This window comes from Anabrus simplex, chromosome 1, assembly GCF_040414725.1.
Source record: "Anabrus simplex isolate iqAnaSimp1 chromosome 1, ASM4041472v1, whole genome shotgun sequence".
Lineage (NCBI taxonomy): Eukaryota > Metazoa > Arthropoda > Insecta > Orthoptera > Tettigoniidae > Anabrus > Anabrus simplex.
This window is the reverse complement of record NC_090265.1, coordinates 626,203,714-626,229,875: the sequence shown is the minus strand read 5'-3', so window position 1 is coordinate 626,229,875 and position 26,162 is coordinate 626,203,714. Positions and strand designations below refer to the sequence as shown.

At 38.2% G+C, this 26,162-nt stretch overlaps 1 protein-coding gene across 1 annotated transcript in view; it reads left to right on the top strand.

Annotated features, from left to right (window-relative positions):
- The window catches only part of GC (gamma-glutamyl carboxylase), a 127,020-nt gene extending 101,124 nt beyond the window's left edge, over nt 1-25,896 (top strand). Inside the window, exons 9-10 of the mRNA XM_067155133.2 lie at nt 6,403-6,766; nt 25,472-25,896. Coding sequence (XP_067011234.2) covers nt 6,403-6,766; nt 25,472-25,896 — 789 coding nt within the window. The remainder of the gene's footprint in view (nt 1-6,402; nt 6,767-25,471) is intronic.
- The last annotated feature ends 266 nt before the right edge of the window (nt 25,897-26,162 follow it).

The following is a 26,162-nucleotide window of genomic DNA, read 5'->3' as shown; positions in this document are numbered from 1 at the left end:
CTTATAATAAAAATAATAATCTTAACGACGTCATTGACAATGAAAATCCGTTATATGAGGCAACTCCGAGGTTAATCCAGGCCGTAAATCAGAATAAAGTCCCCAGTATGTTTAAATCACAGCACACATGCGCTCCAATAGCCACGCCTAATGCTGGGCCTGCCCAATCCAATTCGAGCAACGCCTCTCAAGCAACAACACAGACGCATAAATTGAAACTCACTCCCCCTTCCCCTCTACGCTCCACTCCTCCATTACCGCATCAATACTTCACTAGAAGTAATAAGGTTAGTCGTTCAGACGCAACGGAACAGGTGGTTCCAGCTAACATCGACAAGACAAGTAAGTTTGTCCACTTTTATGGGGTAAACACTTTCACTTTACAATTATTATTATATTCGGCTCTACATTCATCATTCTAAATTCCTTTTTTCTCTTATTCAGTTACAGACAACTCATAATTCCTTCCAAGGTTGAACAATGCACCAATGGGAACGTTAATCGACAAGAATGGCACAATATTACAAAATTTTTATCAGATTAGCACTAATGAACAATACCAACAATATGTTTCCAACATACATGCTTTAACCTATTAAACATTACCATCCAACCATGCTTCTTCCTAAAGGAATATTCAAATCCAACATGATCTACTTTAACCACGGTTCCGGTTTTGTAACAATATACTTACGATAGTGACCATAACCACCTTTGAACGAACCAGCTGTAAAACCTTCACCCTAATGTTCATCCATAAAGTTGGAGAAGCCCCAATTCACGCTGTGATCAATCTCTAGCCAATATGTACACATTTGCATAAACTTCCAACCATACAATAGGATAATTCCGATCTACACTTTGGACGTTTTCTAGTCATTGTAAAATAAAATAATTTATTTGCTTCCTTGTTCACAAATTCTGGCTTTTAGTTAATGTACATATTGTAAACTATGTAAATATCACCTACAACACAACTTTGTAAGAAGCATAAGACCATTGTATTTAGTATTTAGTATTAAGTTCCAATGTTAATAGATTTAAGACTTGACCTTAAGATTAGTATTAGGCTGAAGATGCCCAAAACTAGGGCGAAACATGTCCCTAACTAGTGTTTATAATAAATTCATGTAGAATTTAATCACTAAAAAATATAATTGTATTGAATAGGTGGACACAGTAATTTTATTCAAGAAAGAATGTTATTTATTGTATCTTCAATACGGAGCAAAATGAGATTAGTTACTTGTAAGTTAACACAGTCTCTCGAAAAGGAAACAATGTTTCGCTAAGGCACAGTCTTTACGCACTAAGTCCTTCACACTCTTATAACAGCACAGTTTCAAAAATATCTACGAGACAGCGATTACTGTATAGACTCTGCAATATGAAATTCACAAGATGAAAATAAGGTTAATCAGCTCAACAAATCGACATTTCAAATAAATAAATTTTCTGTTTGCACGCGAAGTTAGAGTCCGATGAGAATATGTTCGACACTTGTATCGCGTGTTTTATATCACCAGTCCTTAGCCGAACAGAGTAACAGTCTGTACTACCACAGCTGGCCCGCACAGCGTGGCAGCTGGTACACGACGAAATCACACACACTCACTGTCTACTACAGGGCTGGCGAGCTCCTTATATTGCCCTAAGTCAGATGGCCAGACTGAAGATATGAGCTTCTTTAAAATTTTATAACTCTGCCATCCTTCAGCCGATTTTCATGAAAGTTTGGGCAGTAGTATTTGTTATCCAGGCCTACAAGGTGACATTCTTCAAATCACGATCGGACATCCCGTTTGTGATATAATGACATCGAAGCGAATGGAACATTCAATCATGACGTCACTTGGCCTTGACTGGTACTCTGTAGCGAGCGATCACTTGCACGCTGTCACTCATGATGCCTGCACGTTTGGCGCTCATTTTAAATCCACACAGTCGGGTGTTAGCCCGTTCTTCTCAGAAAATACATGAACGGGGAATGCTGACAGGGCATTCCCATTTCACTATAGCCTACATCCAACTTATTCAACGTCATTTTCTGGCCTTCTTCTGTCTTCTTTTGCCCTTCTTTCATCTCCTTTCGATTGTCTTCCATCTTCTTCTGATTTTCTTCCATCTTCTCTGCCATCTTTTGACTTTCTTCCATCTTCTCCTCCATCTTCTTCATCATATCGAAGAGCGCATTTAACTGAGCCTCCATTTTTGTGTGGCCTCTGGTCTCAGTTGGCATGCAGTAATTAATAAAAGATGAAAAATAATTATTATATGAGAGTGCATTTACTATACACCGATGTTCTGCATTGTTCCCGACGGTGGTCGAAACCTGCAGCACGTGGTCCAATGATTCACTCTGATTATAATGATGTATCACACGTGGGGTCTATTCTAACTTCTGACACCATTTGTTACTAATATAAAACTCCATCTGTTTCATTACTCTAATTTATTTCAGGATGGCCTAATAAATGCACACACACACACACATATTTAAACACAAGCAATTCTAACCAGTTATGAATGGCCTCACTAATTACAGTCTATTTACAAATCTCTCTTCTGTACCCACAGTAGGAAGTCTAGCCCACTAATCTACCGGTGGATGCCTAAGCTTCACTTTCACTTCTCCAAGTCCAGTCAGTCAACTCATACAGCAGCTGTGCATAGATAGCTGGATTTGAAAACGGTGTCACTGGCTATACAACACAAGACGATTGTTCGTTTGTTCGAGTTCCAATGATACTCTGGTACTTCACACAATCACATGAAGTGAACAACAATCAGCAATAGCTCAACAGTATCCAACAGCAGGATGATTCTCACGACAGCGAATATTAACCCATGTCCAATTATCCTCACACTTACGATCGCTGATTCACGGGGGTCCTCAATCCACAGAAGTACACATACACAGTACTCTAAGGCAGTACACGGTCTTCTGTCCCGTACGCTGTTTCCCATGCAGCTACTCACTGGACACTCCGACACCACAACAACAGCTCTTGGTTCAGACCTCGATGGGACACTAGTGACAGCCAGCACCTCTTTACAAGTGATAAATCTCATTATAAAACCGTATTGGATTTCAGAATAAGAAGGTATTATATTAATAAAACCACCTTTCCAATACACAATAGTCCTTTATTTTTAGGATAAAACCATTTAATTACAAGTAGGACATGTTTCGCTCAATCTTAGTGAGCATCATCAGCTATAGATAACATAATCCATGGTGGGTCAGGGCCCTGATCCTGGTATATAAAACGAAAAAACGTCTAATATACATTGATAAAATAAGAATTTTAACAATTTAAAAATAATCAATAAGATTATATTATGTCTATTAAAACAAATATTGATCATTAAAATTGCTTAAAATGTAAGTGGAATGAATGACATGAAATGTTACTATAGTATGTAGTGATTAAATGTTCGTATAAATCAATGATCATAATAATCTTCGCTCAATTGGATCAGACTGTTTATGATTAAAAACAGTTATTCACATAAGGGTGAGCTCTTGTAATGAACTATGATGTTGTTTTTTAAAATAAACATGATGAGGAATGCTAAAATCACACATATTGGTTAAAAAACGAACTGCACTGATGATAAAACGTTGTCTGGATCGGCGTAAATAACCTTATGGGACTTCCTCGCGTTGTGTTTCAAACATTATTATATTTTGTGTAGTAGTGTGTTAATATTGGGCTTCAAATGGAGAACTACTGATCTCGTAGGTGAAATAATATAAATCGGGTGTATCATGTAAAAAAGAAGAAAGAGGAAGAATAGTATGTGTGTCAGTTGCTGGAATTTAAAGGCTGTACTACTGTAAGGAAATAATAACAGAAGGCGCTTACCCATGTGTTAATTGAGGGGAGATTAGTCCCTTGGTTGTTTACTGAGGTTTGATGGTCACTAACTTGCTGCTACATTGTTGTACGAATGCGATCGTAGAGACGGGGAAGATAGCGGGAAGGGGAAGGGAGGCGGGACGTTACATGAGTTGTCGGCCAATGGAGGGGATGCAGTGCTAGGAGGCATTGTAGGTGTGGCTACTGTTGCTGTTGATACTACAGGAGGATTGAAGGCATGTTTATAATGAAAAATCTTCATGAAATTTTTAGCATTGATTCCAAAGTTAGCAATTAGATTGGGGATTTGTTCAATTATGGGGCTGTTAATGTCCGAGACGTCATTTAAATTACTATTTTTATTAAAGTTCTGGTCCAAGGAAATGTAATCATTTTCATACCCGGTCCTTAGGCTGCTTTTATTTACGTATTTGAGTATTTGCATATCTTGATCGATAGTACTGAAATTATGCCCTGTGTCCCTCATACGAATACTCATGGCGGAATGCTTTTTATGTTTCAAGGCATTATAATATTCTAAATACCTTATTCTAAAGCTACAGCCAGTTTGCCCTATATAAGAAAAATTGCACTGTGTGCATCTGAGTCTATATATTCTCGAGTTTAAGAATCTGTCATAAATTGTATTAACGGAGTTGGAATTGAAAAAAATATTACGGTTGGTGTTGCGGGTCCGGTATGCAATGTTAATATTGTGCTTTTTTAATGGTTTAGTGACATTGTGAATAGCTGGGTTGGTGAAAGTAAAAATAGCAAAATTTGTTTTTTTGGTTTTTTCGGGAACTAATGTAATGTAATTAATATAATAACTTCTTAGCCAACACCTCTGTCGCCCTCAGCCCAGCCACCGAACCCCAACTCACTGAGTGTCACACTGGCTCCACCTCGGAGCCCAACTGTCGCTCACTCTAACACTGACTCCCACACCCAGTCCAACTCTGACTGACTCTCCGAGGCTTGTCTCCCTTTATATGGCTTGCATAATTTAATCGAGAAATTTCACTATGTCACTGGAGGCAGAACATTCCCGTTGAATCTCAAAGAAATTCACAGGTAAGCCGGCCACCGAGAACAATACACGGGAAGGCTGGCTGGTAGATTCCAGGTCATCTGAGTCACCAGCCACTTCCTGGAAATACCTAAAGGAGCTACCACGGGACTGACACGCAAAAATATGTATATACAGACTTAAGACTTTCTGCACAATGAACATTGTTGGGGATTATCCGTCGGTTGAGTTGTTGGCTCTGTCATATCCGCTGGTGAACCAACATCCATGCCAGATTTGTAACCCCACATAGGAACTCTAGTTACTTACTGACTTACTGACTGGCAGAGATTCTTAGGAACCGCACCAATGTATATATTCAGGACTATTTAGTAATGCCTCTTTGTTACTTCTATTGAAAACATACAATCAGTCTAATATTCCATCGGTGAAAAGTAAATGAAAATCTAGCATTTCACTGCCAAAAATACAGGATAGTTGTTTGTTATGAAACAGCATATAGTCTCCATACTCTCCTGTTTCCATCAAATTCCATCTGATGATTGTTTCACAGTTGAAGTCCTTAAGCATTTACCCCTTTTTTTTACTACTTGCTTTACATCACACCAACACATATAGGTCTTATGGTGAAAACGAGACAGGAAAGGGTTAGGAGTGGGAAAGAATTGACCATGGCCTTGATTAAGGTTCAGCCCCAGCATTTGCCTGGTGTGAAAATGGGAAACCATGGAAGACCATCTTCATGGCTGCTGACAGTGGGGTTCGAACCGCGAAGCCACTTGCTTGGTCCTCATCCTTTTACCCTCTTGCCCTTATAGATTCAGAAGTTGAACATAAACTGGTGCTTAGGTTGAGGAAAGGACCCAGTCTTGTCATTATATAACTACTCCTTTTTTCCATTATCTTGTCTTGCCTGTCCCCCGTCCCTTTACATTACAACAGAGCCAACCTTTCAACAGTATTTACCAAACATTTTGAACCCATGCAGCCATCAATAAGCATTGCCGGGCTGAGAGGCTCAGACAGTTGATGAGCTAGCCTTCTGGCCCCAACTTGGCAGGTTCGATCCTGGCTCAGTCCGGTAGTATTTGAAGGTGCTCAAATACGTCAGCCTTGTGTCGGTTGATTTACTGGCCTACATGCTTACATGATAAGTCACATGTTATTTTACTCTTGTTAGCTTTCTTACTTGAGAGTTATGTTAAGTAGATTTTCAAAGTTTTGTTCAGTGAATTTGACATAAGACTGTAAGGTATTCTTTGAATTTTTGAAATATTTTCAATATTTAACAGGAAATATCTCCCTGTAATGTAGAATGTCACACATTCTGCTCAGGCAGTGTGAATAATTCTTACTCACTTCTCAGATTTTCTTTTTCAGGGTTATTTTGCACAAACGTTATCCCATGGAACCCTACAGAAGATTTTATATTTGCATCATATCTTCTCTAACAGTGTTCTGAGTTCATTTACATTTACTCTTTCTTTGTAGTTCTGTTATTTGTTCTAGGCATGGGTGCAAACTGATCGTTGGAACAAACATGCTGATATGATAGTTCAGTATGGTCAGTGCCTGAAGAGAAATCTATTGCGAGAACTGAATACCAATGAAGAAATTAGTAAATATATTACTAGTCCAAACATTTCCATCTACATTGATGTATGGTGTTCACTCAACGGTCGCTTTCAGCAGCGAATGTATGATCCAAGAGTAGATGTTCTACAAGTTGAATGGTCTCCATTCAGAAAGGTTTCATGGTTGATGCCACTGTTAACAGAGTTCAGCTCATGGAGAGAAAATATAATTGAATTAGAGAAGGAAATTTATACTTGGTCCAATTACAGTGATGCATTATTTGTGGCTGACTTTCCTGGTAAGGTTATACTTCCGTTGCTCTGATATTATGATCTATAATAAGTGTTTGTCTAATTTACATAAATACTATTAACTTTTGTAATGAAAGATCACAAAATCTGTACGTATCATAAAGTAAAGTCTCTAATAAGTGTCTGTCTTTGTGTGGGATCATCTCCAAAACCACTGAACATATTTCATGTGGTTTTCATCATTGTATAGAGTTGGCAAAACCTCCCTTTACACTATATACATAATGTCAACTATTCCTCTGGTTGTTAATTCCATATTTGCAGGTAAGTGTTCTGATTGACTTGGCCATCAAAAAAATACAGACCAAGCAGGGTTGGCTGTTAGCCTTGTGCAAACCATAATATACAGCACAGTGCTCTCAATTTCTTCATAAAAGTGTGGATTGTCTTTTGCTCAGCAAAAAGCATTATAAATGCACAACTGCAATGAATTGCACTCTCATCAGAGAACTTAACTTTCTTTTGATCATCTGCAAACAGGTAGCATGAGAATATCATTTGACATGCATGCACACATTGCTCAATGTTACGATCACTCAACTCATTCGCTGAGAATAGGTGAAAACATGAAAGGCGTTAGTCCTTTCACATGTGGTCTTACATAGTCAATCGCAGGATGCCCAACACTGCACAACGTTTAAGAGTTGTTTTTGCCTGCGATTATTCAATTCATTCAACCACAGTAACACGAGTCTCAGCACAACTGCTTGGTCTCCCGCTACGTGGCACATCACAAACACCTCCCATCGCAAAGGCTTTCTTTTCCCATACCAATAATATTTGCCACGGTAGTAACGGTTTCACAAAATGCACAGCAAATAACGTCTTCCGTTGTTTTTGTGTGTTGTTGGACATTCATGAACCCACACTTAAGCCACTAAACGCTCCTCAACACTCAGATCGCCTGTATCCACCATCGTGTTACCCTCCCGACTAAATCAAGCAGGAATAGAATAATAATGATAGCTGCTCTCGACTCAAGAACAATATTTAAAAATGTGTACTCATTACTTTTTATTATGAGCTAGTGTAAAGGGATTTTTCACCCAACCTGTATAGAACACTTACAGAAGAAGATGTAAGCATATGAAACATTTATCAAAAATAGAAAGAAGCTGAGCAGTGGCAATTTGAGTGCAGAAAGTCAAAGAAAAATTGGTCACTCAAGCATTTTCTTGGTTTACACTGTCAATGATAGACCCCAAGTATATAGTGGTGAGTGGTGGTGATTGTTTTATCCTCTTTTAACACTGATCAGAAGGGAAAAAAAGAAGACTTCAAAGAATTAAGGTCTCGGCAAAAGAAAGGGAAAGGTCATGAAGGGCATTACAATGAAAGATTCCCTAGGTCTCGCAGACATAATACCGTTGGGGTTGGAAGAAAACTAGAGTTGACCAAGGGATGTCTGATAGGAAAGGTTAAAGTGGAGAGACTGGCACAAGAAAGGGGGAGGTAATACCCGACTCAGCTAGGTGCCCCACGATTGCCAATGTATGCCCAAAGGGCGTACACAAAGTATGTGAGGAAGAAGTGATGAGCTTAAAGAGCTTCATAAAAAAAAAGTCTGTGACGGTATACACTATAAAAGGGAGCCATCAATAGGCATTGCCGGGCTGAGTGGCTCAGACAGTTGATGAGCTAGCCTTCTGATTCCAACTTGGCAGGTTCGATCCTGGCTCAGTCCGGTGGTATTTGAAGGTGCTCAAATACATCAGCCTTGTGTCGGTCGATTTACTGGCATGTAAAAGAACTCCTGCGGAACTACATTCCAGCAATTCGGCATCTACGAAAACCATAAGAATAGTTAGTGGGGCGTAAAGCCAATAACATTATTATTCACTAAGTATTTTTATGTTATCGATCACAGTAAAAAATCAACCTTAAAATTGGAAACCATATGTTGAGCTTAATTGGTCTTTATCAACAGTTATTGTTTATTTACTTCAGTAATCTTATTTAGGTAAAATTATCTTTTACAGTAGATAAACTTGCATTAATGGTTTAGGAGTTAGTCATTTTAGTGAAAGTGCAGAAATAGTTTAAATATTGCATGGAGAGATAGCATAAGCTAATAGGCAGGCAACTGGATGGACCTTGGAAAAATACCACTTTTGAGCTACATAAATACTATACAAACATGTTGTCCACTAGGAAATCTTACAAAGCATTTTCTTCCTGTCCCTTTTTCCCAATTCATTGAGATTGGCACATGATGTGGATCTGGTTCTGTTTTACAGCTGCATGTCCTTCCTGATGTCAGCTCTATGTAGAAGGATGTATTCACTATTGTATGTTTCTGTAGTGTTTGGTAGTGTAGTGTGTTGTATGTAGATGAAAAGTGCATTAACACATCAGTGACAGGTTCTGAACGGATGCTGCTACCTCCTGTTGACCAGATAGTTCAAGCTTGTAAGAATAAAATTACACTGCTGCACCTAAACTATTGTGACTCAAAAAGTATTAAAGATATCAATCTCAAACATAGAACATGTTCTCACCAGGTTGCTTAATAGTTCTGTGCAGTGTGATTCTTTTCAGAGCAGTACCCTTTGTGAAAAGGGATCTACATTATCATGTTTACATCTTCATCTGTATTAGTCACTACTGTATTCCATCAGATGAGATTGTTTTTCACGATTTGATGTAGAAGTTCCAAAATCACTTTTGCAATCACTAACATCACTAACCCAATCCACTGTCACTTGGTACATCTGATAACTGGTCTGTACATAATTCGCCACAAATATCAATATCCGTTAGCAGCTGCATGCACTGTGCCATGTTAACACAGGAATATCTCTGCTTTTCTGATATTATTTTGTTAATTACATGAAGGTAGAAAGAAAGAAAGAAAGAAAGAAAGAAAGAAAGAAAGAAAGAAAGAAAGAGCAATAGCTTCCATACACCCTGTATTCCATAACTTCACTGTTTGAAACATATAATCTTATTTAGTATTAAAAACTTCATTTTTTGTCCGTATTGACTCAAGATTTTACAATGCTTAGTAAAGCTAAAGGTTCCACCTATTGAATAGGTGGAACCTTTAGCTTTACTAAGCATTGTAAAAACATATAATCTTGCCACCAGGTTGTAGCAGCAATTAAGGAAATGTAAGATGTACCCAGGTTCATTTTAGTTTTGGCTGGAGGTTTAAAGTTGGATGGCCTTCCTGATGCCACGTAAATTTTGAGATGAATATCTCAACCCCAATCAACCGAGATTCAAACCTCAGTCTTCCAGGTGGGAAGCCAGCTGCTAAGCCATTGAGACAATCACACCTCCCATAGAGATATTAAACTTATGAACTCCATTACCCTTAGTATATGCTTCCTGCTCCATTCTGAATTAATGACTGCACTATGAACAGTTGCAGGAAGTGAACATTGCAGAACTATCTAACACAAAATATAATTATGTAAAATGTTATATACTTGCAGTTAGAACACAAAATACATTAACCCTTGTAGTTTTTCATTGTGTTGTACTTTTGAAAACAGTTTTCTGGGTGGAGACCGGGTTTTCTCAAACACGTTTTGCCGTAGTAAACCGTTTCCTTTCTACCACCTTACTTGTTCCTGTTTGAACAGACAGCAGTCTGTATGTTGTTTTCCAGGTAGGTTGTTGATGATGTGCAGTTTACCATTCAAATTTTCTTCAACATCAACATCCTCACTTTTGAACTTCATTGCGTACTTCGCCAACCAACCCATTGACCACCTGTTTCTGCAAGGTTTTGTGCAATGGAATGCCCATGAGATTCACGGTGCAGTAATCTTTATAGAGTAAAAAGCTGTTGACTATTGCCACTTACAATAGCCAGAAGTACAATTTCAAGCTTTTCACTATAAAAGCATAGCTTGATGTGTAGTGGTCCGAGCAATCAACGCCTTCCATCTTTGACGAGTAGCCAACAATTATGTTTGGTTTCTCTAATTGTTCACCACAGTTTTGCTTCTTTCTGTCAATAACTGAGGTTGAATTGTTTCCAGACATTATTCACTAACTATTCTAAAATATCCATTTCCATGAGCAAAGATGAAGCAGAAGCCATGTTTACATTCAATCTATATCATAGTAAACTGTCATAAACATATGAGAATAACAGAAGTTACAGTCATTACAGTTCCCTCAAACTATAGAAAATAGGTCTTGGAGACCACTAGATACCTCAACAATACAGAAACACAGCAGTCGTCATAGGAGCGCTGAAAGTACAAACTATTGTCGTGTCGAGTGGGTCTAGATCAGAGTGCAAGTCTAATATTTTAATGTCGAGTCCCACTCGACATGGGAGTGCAAAAGGTTAACCCTTTGCAGTTAAATTTCTCAGGCTAGCTGTGAATCAAACCTAGGACCCTCTGAACCAAGTTCAAGTATGGTGACCATTCAGCCAAGGAACTGGACAAATCCTTTAAAGCCTATCACTTTATATTTAAGATTGCTGTCATGCAAATTTGTCACTAGTAAATAATAAATAACTTACTTAATGAAGAAAAATTATAGAATAATGCAATTCATGTTAGTAAATCATTCCACAGTACCCATTATTCCTTCAGGGACTCATAACTTGTAGGGGCTGTCTGGCCGAGGTGGTAAAGGTGTGCTCGGTTCATCCGGAAAGATGTGGAAGTCGAAAAATTTAAGAAACGAGGCCCTGAGATTCACTCAGCCTACACGAAAATTGAGTACCAGATTTATTCCTGGGGGCAAAGTTGGCCAGGCATAGAGCTAGCCACTCTACCCCTCCAAGTGACAAGGTTACGGATAGTGGAACCCTTTACCTTCCACCCGTCCCAAGGCCTTCATGGCCTGTATGGAGATGACTTTGCTTTTTATTATTATTGTCATTATTGTTATTGTTATTGTTGAAATGATCCAGTCTAATAGCTTAGAACAGGAGGCAATCAAGGCAAGAATTAGAAAGATGGAATTAGCATACCAGTTGACGAAAGATGTGTACAACAAGAAATCACTAAGTCTGAGAACAAAACTAAGGCACTATAACACCGTGATCAAACCAGAAGGACTATATGCTGCTGAGACCTTGGATTTAACAAGCAGAGGATTGCTGGAACAACTGGAGAAGAAAGAAAGGAAGATTCTGAGACCTATTATGTTGGTGGGCAATGAAGATTAAGACCGAAAAAGAGTTATACAAAAAGACTGAGGGAATTATACAGCCGATGAAGAAGAGATACAATTTTATGGACATCTCTTACGTATGAATCAAGAAAGGCTGACTTGAAAACTCGTTACACATTTCGAAGGGAAAAAGATTGTTCCCAGGTGGTTTAGGGAGATACATGTTGATATGGAGAGAATGGAAATTAGTCATGAAGCCATCCAAAACGGGAACCACTTTCGACAATTAGTTTCAGACTTCAGAGGCTTCTGAGAAGAAGGAAAAAATAAATCTTCAAAAGTGATTTTCAGAACAAAGAAGGAAGCAGATAAGCCAACAAATGAAGCTATATTGGCAGAAGATCAAAGCCAGGGGAGGGAAGAGATGATCCAGTATATCATAGTTGTTACTCCGTGGTCCATAGTGGTCAAAATCAAACAGAAGAAGAAGAAGATTAACAGTTACATTGCAATTGGGAAATATCCTGATGGCAATGATCACTTACAGTAGTGTAATAATAAAGTAAAGTTAAAACATAATTGCTTTTCTTGTGAGCATGAACTGGCAACCATAGAACACCAAGAACTGGCATTGCCTACATATACTTTATCTTTCCAAACTAAATTCCAACGATCAGCTCTTGCTGTCTTCTGAGACTGATGAGATTAGATTTACAAATCCTTGGGAAGTGTTCACTTTCTTACCCATTAAAGACATCCCTTTCACAGGTCACGCCTTTTGCCATTCCGTCACTGATTAATATTAAGAACTAGCAATGCTTCGCTACGGATTCTACATTGTGTATGGATATTGAAATAGATTACTGTACATGCAGTGAATAAGACTTTTTTAAATTGCATGTCTCTAAGCATTATCCAGAAACAGCAGGAGGAGGTTCCCATACGTTTTTTCCAATTTAAAGTGCAAGTTGCGGAGTTGTGATGATAATGGCAAGCCCATTTGCCTACTGCCATTCACAGTCGAGTAGGTAAGTTCTCATTATAATGGATGGCCCCATTACTTACTGCGCAGTCACAATCAATTTGGGGAGTTTTCGTTACAATGGCAGGTGCCATTTCCTACTTCCATACAGATTACAATAGAGAAGTTTTTAATATAATATCAGGCACCTTCCCTACTGCCAGTCAAAACTGAGTTGTGCTGTTATTATAATGACGGGTCCCTTTTCTTAATGACAGTCCCACCAAGTTGGTGAGTTTCCATTATAATAGCAAGGCCACTATGCCTAATCCCAGTCACATTTTAGATGGGTAGACTTGTTTATAATGGCGGGCACATTTGCCTACTCCCAAACACAATCGATTAGGGGCATTTTGAACAAAATTTCATGCTCCCTTGACTTCTGCCAGTCAAATCGAGAACAGAATTATTAATTATAATGGTAGTCCCTCCTTACTAATGCTAGTTACAAAGGAGTTGGAGATGCATCCCATTCCTACTGCCAGTCAACGTTGATGTGGAGAGTAATTTGTTACAATAGCATACACCCTCCTGCTGAGAGTCACTATCGATGTAAAATATTAATTACAGTGGCAAACACACCCTTTCTACATCGCTACAGATCGACTTCTATGAATATATATAGATCGTCATACGAAATATATGCATATTTACAATATTGCAAACCTTCATTTACAGATTAACTGCTGCTAAACTATACATCATATCGACAAATGGATATTACCATAAGACGCCTCATTTAGCGGTCTAAATGGCTGCTATTAAGATATTTTCTCCTGTCTCATCTATTTATGGGTGAAATTGAGTTAGAAACGTTGAATATGAAATTTAGGTAGGGTTTTCTCACAGTGCATTACTTCTGGGTATTAATGTGACAGGTACCAACATAGAATTTGGCTGGCGTATGAAAACTGGGTGGGCCAATGTTCGTGTAGAATTAAATGATTCTATCCTTCATATAAGTGATTCCAACTACGAATTATACATGTACAAAGAGCAAAATAATCCAGAAATAGAGACAAATCTAACATATAAGGAATAGAGATACGACGAAACATCATAGGACCAAAGTTGTAGATCACTCCAAATTGAACCAAGATTGTGCCATCCGTTTTGTGATATGATTTACTGTTTAGCCGCGAAATACCTCGAAATGAAGGTCAGCACCGACATTAAAATTGCCTCAAAATTCTGATACTTTTCGAGAGTAAAAAATGAAATATTTAAAGATCTTGGAAGCTTTCCGTCGATTACAGCCTAAGACATATAATTTTGCCAAATTTCAATTTTCAATTTTATAGCTCGTCTGGCAGATTGTGCCTCAGTCTTGCTTTGGGGTGGGAGGGGGGTGGGGGTAAAAATGAAGACTTTCAGGAAACTAAAGCTAACAAAAATGCAGATGGTCATTATTACACTTGAAATGGATAACTGCTTGAGAATTTCATCAAAATGGTCAATAGACACACGGTCGTTATGATTTTATTCATATAGATTAGGAATCTGCTTCACATACATCATCGCCTTTTGGGCTATGTCTGCTGCACTTAGCCTGCAAAACCGACCGTCCATGATATCTCCCTTATTAATCCTGCTGTCAAAAAAACGCACTTGAGAAAAAATGTTTTAGAAATGGATTTCCATCAAGGTTGATCATTTCCAGTCAGGTTGGTCTTGTATATATTGTGGGAGGGTAAAATCACTGTTTCGGTTCACTATAAACCCCCAGTCCATTCCGCCAATTTGAAATGGTATGGACCTTAAAACCTACCTTTGGAGATGTGGATGCTAAATATAAAGTTTGGTTGAAATATCTTCAGTAGTTTTCAAGTTATAAGAAGTATGCTTTACACGCACCCGCTCTTAAGTTAAGTCCGGTGGGACTTGTACTGAAAGACGGTCCATTAATGATATCTCCCTTATTAATCCTTGTATCGAAATGATGCACATGAAGAAAAAGCTTTAGAAATTTTCCATTAAGGCAGATAGATTTCCATTAAGTTTATTTGTATATATTTTGTGGGAGTGAAAATCACAGTTTTGGTTTTGTATAAACCCCCAGTCATATCAGGGATTTAGAAACTATATTGGCCCTAAAACCTACCCAAGGACAGGTGGATTCTAAATATGAAGTTTGGTAGAAATATATCCAGTAGTTTCCAAGTTATAGACAAACAGACACCAAAGGTAAAAAAAAAAAAAAATATGCAGATGGTCATTATTACACCTGTAATGAATAACTGTACAGAAATTTCACCAAAATAGTCAATGTACAGACACATGGTCATTACGATTTTATTCATATAGATAGATAATCCATCTTGTTTTGCCATTTAACACATGGTAGAGAAGGTGAAGTTTATTGTTTTAAGAGGAAGTACAATTGGGCAACCACCCTCTATTATTTATTTATTTACATATTTTACGCCCACATTGGAGCACTGAAAGCAATACATTTGAGTTAATTTCTTCTTTTTCTTCTCCCAGAACTTTCTCATCCTCTCCGACCTGGAACCCCTTTGTGTGTCCGATATAGTATATTGTTTCCGTTCAACTGTTTTTAGTTTGAGACATGCATTTGTTCTTCAAAATCCTCTTCTCTTTTCTGTCTTTGATTTGTTGCCGAGTTATACCAAATTCTTCTAAATCATCCTGAACTTCTTTGAACCAATTATTATTGATTTTATTCTTCAAAAAGTAATCGAATAATTGTTTCAATATCCTGGTGACTGGTAATCTTGATATGTGACAGAAAAAGGAAATTCTTCTTTTACGCATTGTAGATATTATTGATTCATATTCACGATAGACACTGTTGTTAGGCAACAATCTCCACTGTCCATCAACTTGGTGTTTTTTATTAATAATTGTTCTAAGAATTCTTCTCTCAGTTTTCTGTAATTTGTCTGTTGTAGATTTTACATTTAATTTGAATAAAGTTTCACTAGCATACGTTGCCTCTGGTTTAACTATGGAATTATAGTGTTTCAGCTTAGTGTTTATCGAAAGAGATTTTTTTTTATAGGTTGGCCAGGTAAGTCTTTGTGCTTGTTTAAATTTAGTTGTTCTGTGTTCTATTGCTTCTTTTTCATTTGTGTTCCATGTTATTATTTCCCCAAGATATTTGAATTTCTGAACAATTTTAATCTCTTTATTACTGTTCAGTTGAATAACTGGTAAATCAACTTTAAAAGTTGGCATCATTTCTGTTTTTTCAAATGAAATTTGTAATCCCAATTTTTTAGCTATAATTTCTAGTTGTTCAATTTGAAATTTAGCCTCTTCTGTTGTATTTTCAAGTAATGCTAAATCATCCGCAAAAGCAAGGAAGGTGAGTTTAATATTTCTACCGATCTTCATAGTTGGTTGGCATTTCTTGTTCCATTCACGCATAACCTTCTCCAATGCACAATTAAATAACAATGGTCTCCTTGTCAAAGTCCAGTTCTTATAGTGAATGATTCTGATAATTCACCTCTAAATTTAACTTTTGCCTTCGTATTTTTAAAAGTCATACTAATGAGGTTAACAAGTTTTCGGTGTAAGCCAAATTCTTTAAGGGTGTGGGTTTTGTTTTTTGGTTTTTTTATGATTCACGTTGAATACTGTCGTATGCTTTTTTTTTTTTTAATCTACAAACACCGAGCGAGTTGGCCGTGCGCGTAGAGGCGTGCGGCTGTGAGCTTGCATCCGGGAGATCGTGGGTTCGAGCCCCACGGTCGGCAGCCCTGAAGATGGTTTTCCGTGGTTTCCCATTTTCACACCAGGCAAATGCTGGGGCTGTACCTTAATTAAGGCCACGGCCACTTCCTTCCAACTCCTAGGCCCTTCCTGTCCCATCGTCGCCATAAGACCTATCTGTGTCGGTGCGACGTAAAGCAACTAGCAAAAAAAATATATATATATATATATTTTTTAAAAATCTACAAACGTGATCCTTACTTTGAACTCTTTGGTGCTTCATTATCCATTTTAAACTAATGATTTGATCTGGACAGCTTCTACCTGGTCGAAATCCTCCCTGATATTCTCCAAGTTCTTGATCGAGTTGTTCTTGGATTCTTGTGTATATAATCTTGGATAAAATCTTGTATGTAATATCAAGCAAGGATATCCCTCGATAATTATTTGGATCAGAGCGATCACCTTTCGTATGCAGCTGGTGGATTATCGCTGTATTCCATTCCTCGGGAAGCTTCTCCGTGTTCCAAATATTAATGATGTATTTATGTAGGTTTTGAATAGTCTGATCATTAGCATTCTTCCATATTTCTGCTACTGTTTGATTCTCTCCTTCTGCTTTGTAGTTTTTAAGTGCATTAATTGCTGTTTTCACTTCATTGTAAACTGGTGGTATAATCTTTTGTAATGGAGTTTTATTTTTTGGGTTAGGGTCAAATTCTAAATGTTCCACAGGATCCTCACAATTAAGTAACTCTCTAAAGTATTCTGCAAGGATGTTAGCATTATCCTGATTATTGTGTGCCATTTTTCCATTTTTATTTCTCAACTTAAGTGTGGGAGGGATAAATTTAGATTGATATTGCTTGAATGTTTTGTAATAGTCTCTTGTTTTATGGTAATTGAATGTTTCCTCTATAGTGTTAAGCATTTCCTTTTGATAATTTCTTTTAATTGTCCTAATTTCTTTAGCTGTTTGTCTTCTGGCATTAATTAGTTCTTCTCGAGATTTTTCTGTTTTCCTCTGTTGATCCTTTAACCATGCCTTGTGCCGTGCTTGAATTGCTTTGTCACATTCCCCATTCCACCACGCATGTTCCTTTCTCCTTTTAATTGGAGCGATTTCTTCAGCTATGGATTTAAGTTTGTTGATCATCGTCTCTAATTTGTCATTTAAAGGTGTTTTGGATCTCTCTAAATATATTTTATTATTTATTAAGTAACTGGGATCATAATTTCTCCTTGCTTTGAGATGATTACGTTTGTGTTTCCTTTTTGGTGTTAACTTGATTTTTATTTTTGAGATATAATGATCCGAGTCAATGTCTACCCCACGGAGGACTCTGACATTAAACATTTCTTTATGATAATCTTTATCCATAGCAACATGATCAATCTGAAACTCTCCCAATTTTACGTTTGGGCATTTCCATGTCATAAGTTTATGTCGTAGCATCATGAATCTAGTGGTTTCCAAAACGAGTCCATGATCAGCACAAAGTTCAATTAATCTTTGGCCATTTTTGTTCATTAATTTATGAGCTGGCCATTTTCCTACAACTGTGCGATACTTCTTTTCTCTGCCTATTTTAGCATTGAAATCTCCAAGTAAGATTTTTATATGCTCATTAGGGATCTTCGATAATATGTAATAAAGTTCTGCCCAAACGTTTTTAACTCATTCTCTATCTTTATTGTTTTTGTCATTTGTTGGTGCATGGACATTTATTAAAGTATAAGTTTTATTCCCTACTTTAACTGTTAGAAGTGCCATCCTCGAAGAGTTTGAAGAAAAATCTTCATTACTCTTTGTCCTGGAGGTCCTTTGTAGAGACGATAACACTAATATTACAGGGAAGGATGAAAGAGGTCAAACCCTTCAAAGAATGAGTGTAAAGGCAAAAGAAAGGGAAGAGCTACTGAAGGCATGAAAATGAGACTCCATAGGCCTCGTAAACCTAATATCATTGGGGTCAGAAAAGAAGCAAGAGTTGACCAAGGGAAGTCTGATAGGAAAGGTGAAAGCAAGGAGCCTGACGCAAATAAGTAGAAGCAATGTCATGCTCAGCTAGGGGAACAGTGGTCGCCAACCCATGCTCCAAAGTTCAGAGCCCTTAGTTCCCTTTTCAGTCGCCTCTTACGACAGGCAAGGGATTCCATGGATGTTTTCTACCAACCGCCCCTACAGGGGGATGAATTCATAAGACTACAGTTACAAGTTATCATAAATTTGTTTTTCATGTAAAGAATTTTCTAACTTTTTGAAATTTGCTCCATATTTTGTTAACCTTAGCCAAGTCAAGTTTGAAGTATTAAGGAAATATTTTGTAATGTACTTAATTAGCTGAAGTGTGTATTTGGTTTTGTAAGGCCATGAGTATTTAGTTTTGTAAAGCCATAGCAAAATAATTTCCTGTTTTCTAAATCTCCCTTATTTTCAGTTTTAAAAACTGGCAGTCGCCCTTATTTTCAGTCTTAAAATCTGGCCACCCTATTATAGGCAGATATAAGGATTCACAGTAGTAGAGCACTGATACACATTACTCTTCTTCTTCTTCTTCTTCTTCTTCTTCTTCTTCTTCTTCTTCTTCTTCTTGATACTTTTCTGCTTATGCAGGTTGTTCACAGACTCACTTCAAATCTTCTCTTTTTTCCCCACATTCTATCGTTCATCACTGACTGCCACTGTAATCCTCTCCGATTTACGTCATCCTCCACCTGATCCCTCCATCTTGTTTATGGTCTTCAATTGGTCTTCTTCCAGATTCTGTCCATTCCAGAGCACTTCTTGGTAATCTTCCTTGTCCCATTCTTTTGACATGGCCGAACCATTTCAGCCTTTTTCTCTCCATAGTTTCCTTCAGAGGGCTGATCTGTAGCGTTACTATTCAACATAATCCAAACACCTGTTCCAGTGGTACACAAAGACATGGATTCTGGCATGGAAGAAATTTGCGTCCAGTCCCTGAAGCTATATGTCACGATGACATGCTGATTGGCCGTATTGTCATTGAATCACTTGGGGTACTACCCAGGTGCTTCTTCAATGGTCCAAATCACTGGGAGCCAGGTTGGGGCTGTAAGGAAGATGGACCAGGGAACTAGAGAATTTGCCACCTTTCCATCAAAATATTTAATTTCTGAATTAGGCATATACCTTTCGTTCTTTGTCACGCTTTTCTTCATAAGACCAAGAAGCAAATGGCTTACGTTTAAGAAAATGTAAGATGCTGTACTGGTCTCTAAAATAATTTGAATTGTTCATTTTGTTAATGCAACACATTCTCACTTGTTTTAAAAAAGTACAGAACATAAGTTTTCATTCACAATTCGCTCAGTGTTCGAAATATCATGAGTTATGCCTCAGCACTGCACTGGAACATTAGAAAGAATGTAGCAGATAGCAAGTAGGTACCCTCTTCAGAAGCAGCCCTGCCCAGGGAGTGACGCCCCTGCTTATGCAAGTCCCAGAGCACACCGACCCGGTGTGTACCATCTGGTAAGAATCCCAGCTCAGGGTTACAAGCGAAGATCTCAACGGAATCTAGAGCAGAGAAGATGGACTTTGGAACGGTGGAAATTGCGGAAGAGGCAGCCAGTACTCGGGGAATAGTATGAGTACACTATTCAACAGCAGTGTTTGTTTCCAATGTTAGGGGTAGCTGCAAGGGTGCTCTGAATAATTGCTGGCAGTAGCTCTAAAATGCCTTTGAGAGTGGCAACCCCATCATAACAAATGCCTAAAATAAGGTAAGGTAAGGGTGTATTCTGCCCGAAGACAGGTCCAAACCTCCACAGAGGTGTGCCTGAGCCAGAGTTTACGTACGGTAGGGTGGCCAGTTCCTTTCTGCTCCTCCATTCCCTTACCCCCACTAACAGCGCATGGCAACCCATCCAAATCTTGACCACGCCCAATGTTGCTTAACTTTGGAGATGTCACAGGATCCGTTGTTTCAACACGGCTATGGCCGTTGGCAGCCTAAAATGAGTGGTGGAAATTATCAGCCTCGGACGAGGTTAGGGCATACCTTGCTGAAAGTGACGTGCAGCTCTTGTGCTGCGGGAGCTATGATAAGTGGGCAACCAGCAATCAATATTATGAAGGTGGGAATAATAAATGTTATTACCCTGACAGGAAAATCAGAAGAGTTGATAGATTTTATAGAGATAGAGAATCTTGCAAGGATGGGACTGAGTAAGGTCAAGTGGAGGGGAAAGGGAGTGGAGAGGGTACACCCTATACTGGAGATGAAGAGGTGAGGCAAAGAATGGAGTAGGAGTGATTGTTAACAAAATCCTGGATGAAAATGTGGATAGGGTAGATTATGTTGGTGACAGAATAATCAGAGTACGACTGAAGACGGAAGAATGAGCGAAAGATTTTACCCAAGTTCATGCACCCCAAACTGGAAACAGTAAGGAAAATATAGAGAAATTCTTGTAGACACTCGAGGAAGTAATCACCGATGTGGAAGTGATAGTCATGGGAGACCTCTTTGCGCAGGCTGGAAATGACAGAAATGGGAAAGAAGTGATTGGTCCTTTAGATTATTGAAAAAGAAACAGCGAGGGAGATAAGATGATTGATTTTTGTGAGAGAAACGGAATGATTATGAGTAACAGTTTAGAAAGAACAATAGTAGAAAGATCACTAGATATGGTAGGGGTGAAAGAAGAAACACAAATCATAAACAGATAATTGATGTAACACTGCTACCAGGTGAGCTGTTTGATGGAGACCACAGAGTAGTGGTAGCAAAATAGAAAATAGGTAAACTTGTGAGAGTAAAAGAAATAATACAGAAGAAAATAAAAGTATGGAAATTAAGATCAAAGAACTCAGAAGGAATTAAAACAGCACATCCCTATATGAGAAATAGAAAATGTAGAAGAAGAATGGGTCACATTTAAAAACACATTTGTAAGCTGTGCAGAGAAGATTTGTGGCAGAACGTTGGAGAGAGTGAAGGAAAAGGAGACACGTTGGTGGAATGAAAAGGTGAAGGTTGTTAAACAAAAGAAGAAAGCACAGCAAGAATAGAATAGAGATAGGAAAGGAAGTAAAATTTAGTATCAGGAAATTAAAAGTGTAAAAAGGTGGTAAATGAGGAAAAGAAAAATGTTGGGTGAGCTTCACACAAGAGTTGGAGAAGGATGTAAATGTTGTACGGATTGATAAATAATAGAAAAGAACAATTCTTCATAAAACAAGTGAAGGAAGAAAGTGGAAATGTAGTAACAGTCCTAGAGGAGATAAAGAATAGATGGAAAGACAATTTCAGTAATGATGCAGAATAGAGTTTAGTGGTAAATAAGGATGAACCAGAAATGGAGAGTGATATTGCAGTGGCAGAGGTGGAAATGGCTGTTAAACAAATGAAAACAGGAAAAACAGTAGGGATGGATGAAACGTGTGGATATAATGATAAAGGCAATAGTACCAATTGGTCTACATTCATTACATAGGCTGTTAAGGTGTATATGGAGAAAAAAGCAAGTACCTCAGTATGGATTTCGACAAGGCATGTCCCTATATTTCCCATGAGATTACTAATGGAAAAACAGTGGGAATATGGAAAATGGTGATGATATTCCTTGATCTAGAGAAGACATACGATAGTGTTAATAGAGAAAACATGTGGGGAAACTCTGGAAAGAAAAGGATGTGGAAGGCAATCAAGGGAACTACTGAAAGCAATCTATAAGAATTGTTCCAGTTGTGTCCAGACTCTGCTGGGGAGAACAGATTGGTTTAGAAACCAAACTAGACTAAGACAGAGAAGTGTATTGCCTCCACTTATGTTTATAATGGTTATGGATGAAATTCTAAAGGAAACATACAGAGGGATAAGAAAATATTTGTTTGCAAATGACATAGTGATCTGGGGAGTCAACAATACAGAAGTGCAAATCCAACTAGAGGCTTGAAATGAAATGTCATATGGCTTTTAGTGCCAGGATATCCCAGGACGGGTTCGGCTCGCCAGGTGCAGGTCTTTCTAATGGACGCCTGTAGGCGACCCGCGCGTCGTGATGAGGATGAAATGATGATGAAGACAACACATACACCCAGCCCCCGTGCCATTGGAATTAACGAATTAAGGTTAAAATCCCCGACCCAGCCGAGAATCGAACCCGGGACCCTCTGAACTGAAGGCCAGTACGCTGACCGTTCAGCCAACGAGTCGGACACTAGAGGCTTTAAATGACAATATTGAGAAATATGGTATGAAAATCAGTGTGGAGAAGAGTAAAACAGTGGTGATGACAAGGGAAGAAAGTGAAGAAAAAGGAATCTTTACTATCAGGGGACAAAAACTTGAGGTTGTTGAATACTTCAAATATTTGGGAAGTGAAATAATGCAAGATGCAAGGTTGGATAAGGAGATCAGCAGAAGGGTACAAGCGGGAAATACGTTCTGCCAGAGTGTAAAGAATCTGGTGTGGAGCAGAGAAGTTCCTATGAAATGTAAAGAGATAATATATAAGATGTACTATACCCCTATATTAATGTTAGCATCAGAGACTTGGACTTTGACAGCAAGAAATGAGAGTAAAATTCAGGCCAGTGAGATGAAGTTCTTGAGGAATATGGCAGGGGGGACAAGGAGAGACATTAAGAAATGTTGAGGTCAGAAAAAAGATAGAGGTAGAAAAACTGAGTTATAGGATGGAAAATAAATTGAGATGGTTTGGACATGTTATGAGGATGGAGGAGGGAAGGATACCAAAACAAATGTTGGAGCCAAAAATAGAAGGAAAGAGAGCAAGAGGGAGGCCCAGAACTAGATGAACTCTGTCAAGGACAGTATAAGTAAAAGCAAACTGGACTGGAATACAATTACTGAAGAAGAGGGGTGGAAGGAGAGGCAACGGTGGAGAAGTGCCATCAACACCCCAACCTGGCAGGCCATGGGCTGTGTGTAGGGTAGGTGCTGCCTCAAATGCCTCCAGATAACTTTGCCACTGCTTACACTGCTTATATCACCCATAGAATGGTGTCCTGTTCAGAGACAGATGCTTTTTACACCACTCAAAGGTCAGCTTTTCATCATTCTCCTCTGGATAAGGTTTTCCATTACCAGCTAATATTGTGCATGCGAACTAGATGTTGAATGGTACTTTCAGTGATATCACCAACATAGGGCTTCCCTGACCTCGAAGTGGACAGTTTCTTTATATTAGTACCTACGCTTCTTTAATACTGCAACTGGTAGGTGCTTTTATTTTATTTTAGTTTTATTTTATTTTATTTTTGATTTGATTTTTTTGTAACTATTTTTAACCCTCTTGGAGCCAGGCGGTATTGCGAGCACCCCTCCTTTAAATTGCCAAAGCCGTTCAGGTTGGCCTTTAAAAATCCAGTCGGAAGTTGCCAGAGCCGATTACATTGCCCGGCTTAAAATTCTATGATATACATAATTCTGAGGCAACCTATAGTGACGTGCATACTTTTGTGACAACCTATAGTAAAGGGGCTACACGTTATTGTGTGCCTGACCTTGCTTTGGCAGTTCTAAGAGGGTGTTACAGCTTTCACAAGAGTCGTTTCCTGTGTTTACAAATACTGCTAACCGGTCTTGTAGTTAATGGATTTGTGACAGCAAAATGGCAAGTGGTTCACATGATATTTTTTCAGAAGGTATTGATGACGATAAATTAATGCAGTATTTGGAACAATACAAAGTTAACTCAGATGATTTATCGGATAACGATAGCGAATTTAGTTCAGAGTGTGGCGACGAATTTATACCAGGCACATCCCCAGGATCACTGTAGCTAAAGAAGAGATGTGATGACGAAGATGATGATAATAATGTCTGGAGGACATTTTATGGAAATTTCCCCCAGTGAACCCAACAACATTCCTCAACCTCCTGTCTCCTTCATGGAACTTCCCGGACCTAAACATGTCTGATTCTCCGCCCATATCATACTTCAACTTACTCTTCGCTTTCTCCCTCCTAAACCTCATAGTCACATATAGTGCTCTATCATTACCTAAATGCCAGTCCCCGCGGGCCAAGTGTAGCGTGCCTGTCTCTCACCCGAAAGTCAAGGGTTCGATTCCCGGCCAGGTCAAGAATTTTTACCTGGGCCTGAGGGTTGGTTCGAGGTCCACTCAACCTAAGTGACCCTAAATGATTGCAATTGAGGAGATATCTGAGGGTGAGAGGGTGACCCCAGTCTAGAAAACTAAGAATAATGACTGAGAGAATTCGTCTCACTGACCATGCCTCACCTCGTAAACTGCAGGTTTTCGAACTGAGCAGCGGTCGCTTAGTAGGCCAAAGCAAATCAGGGCTTTAGCACCATAGATTTTGTAATTACATGTATACTGTTGTATTTTTCAAATAGATACCAGAACCGGAAACGAGAAAAGATTTTTACAGAAAACAAAAACTGTATCAACTGTTTATTTTTTAATAATTCAGAATTATTTTTATACTATGTTGTCCGTACGTAGAAAATTTCTTGTCAGTACGTGCCATACATCGATACATATACGCGAATTTTATAGGTGAGTAAAATTGTCTTGTTTTTACTAGTGACATATGTTTGAATTTTTATTTTTTATGTTTTTATTTTTCTCTTTCAAATTAATTATTCTATAGAATTGTCTTTAGAAATGCATAATACATCATTCAGTATATTATTTTGTGGTGTAAATGATTTTTCAAAGTAGATATTCTGAGAAAAAGTGCAAAAATGCTGATGGTGAGCGGCCGACCAGATCGGCTCCTGACTCCAAGAGGGTTAAGTGCATTGGTGTTTTCCTAAGATCTAGATAGTAAAAACTAATGCTACTTTGTACTGTAAAATCAGTATGTACCAATGTAGTTAGATACAGTAATATTGTGTATAGTGCTAAAAAGAAATTCTATTATGCGCTTTTTTTTTTTTTTTTTAGGTCTCACTCTTGAGAACTACATAAATCCTGATCTAACAAATGTCACTTTGACTGTACTGGAGGGAGAAGTTATTGTTGAGGAAGAAGCTGTTGAAAGTAAAATGGATGGGCAAGATAAACTAATAAATCAAACTGTCGGTGAAGGTAAAAGTGTGAGAATCCCAGTTGGAGTGTTCCATAAAGTCCGCACTTCATCCCCTACACCTTCGTGTTACATGTATACATACATCAATCAGTCAAGACAGATCATGGAGTTGAGGGATCCACATTATGACAGTCCCAAGGATCATGAAAAGAAGGAAGGAGTACTCGATGAAATTAGAAATCGTATAGATAACTTTTTTACTGCTATTGCTATAGTTAGCAATGCTGTTCTTAATCTTTTGTATTCTGTTCCAATGGTAAAACGTGTCAGGGTTGGCTAATATTCCTGAACAGTGTTGATATATTTGCAAGGGAATAGATAGACTGGAATAGATCTGAAAGTAGTTTTAGTTATGCTGAAGTTCATTGGTGTCAATCATTTAGGAGCATATAAAATTAAGAACTAATCTGACAAAATTATGTACAGTAGAACCTTGATTTATGGTTTAAGATGGTATGCCAGGAAAAGATGTAAAGGTGGAAAACAGTAAATGTGGATTATACTAAAATTCATAGATTCATAGCTAAACCTTTGTGGTTTCCCTAG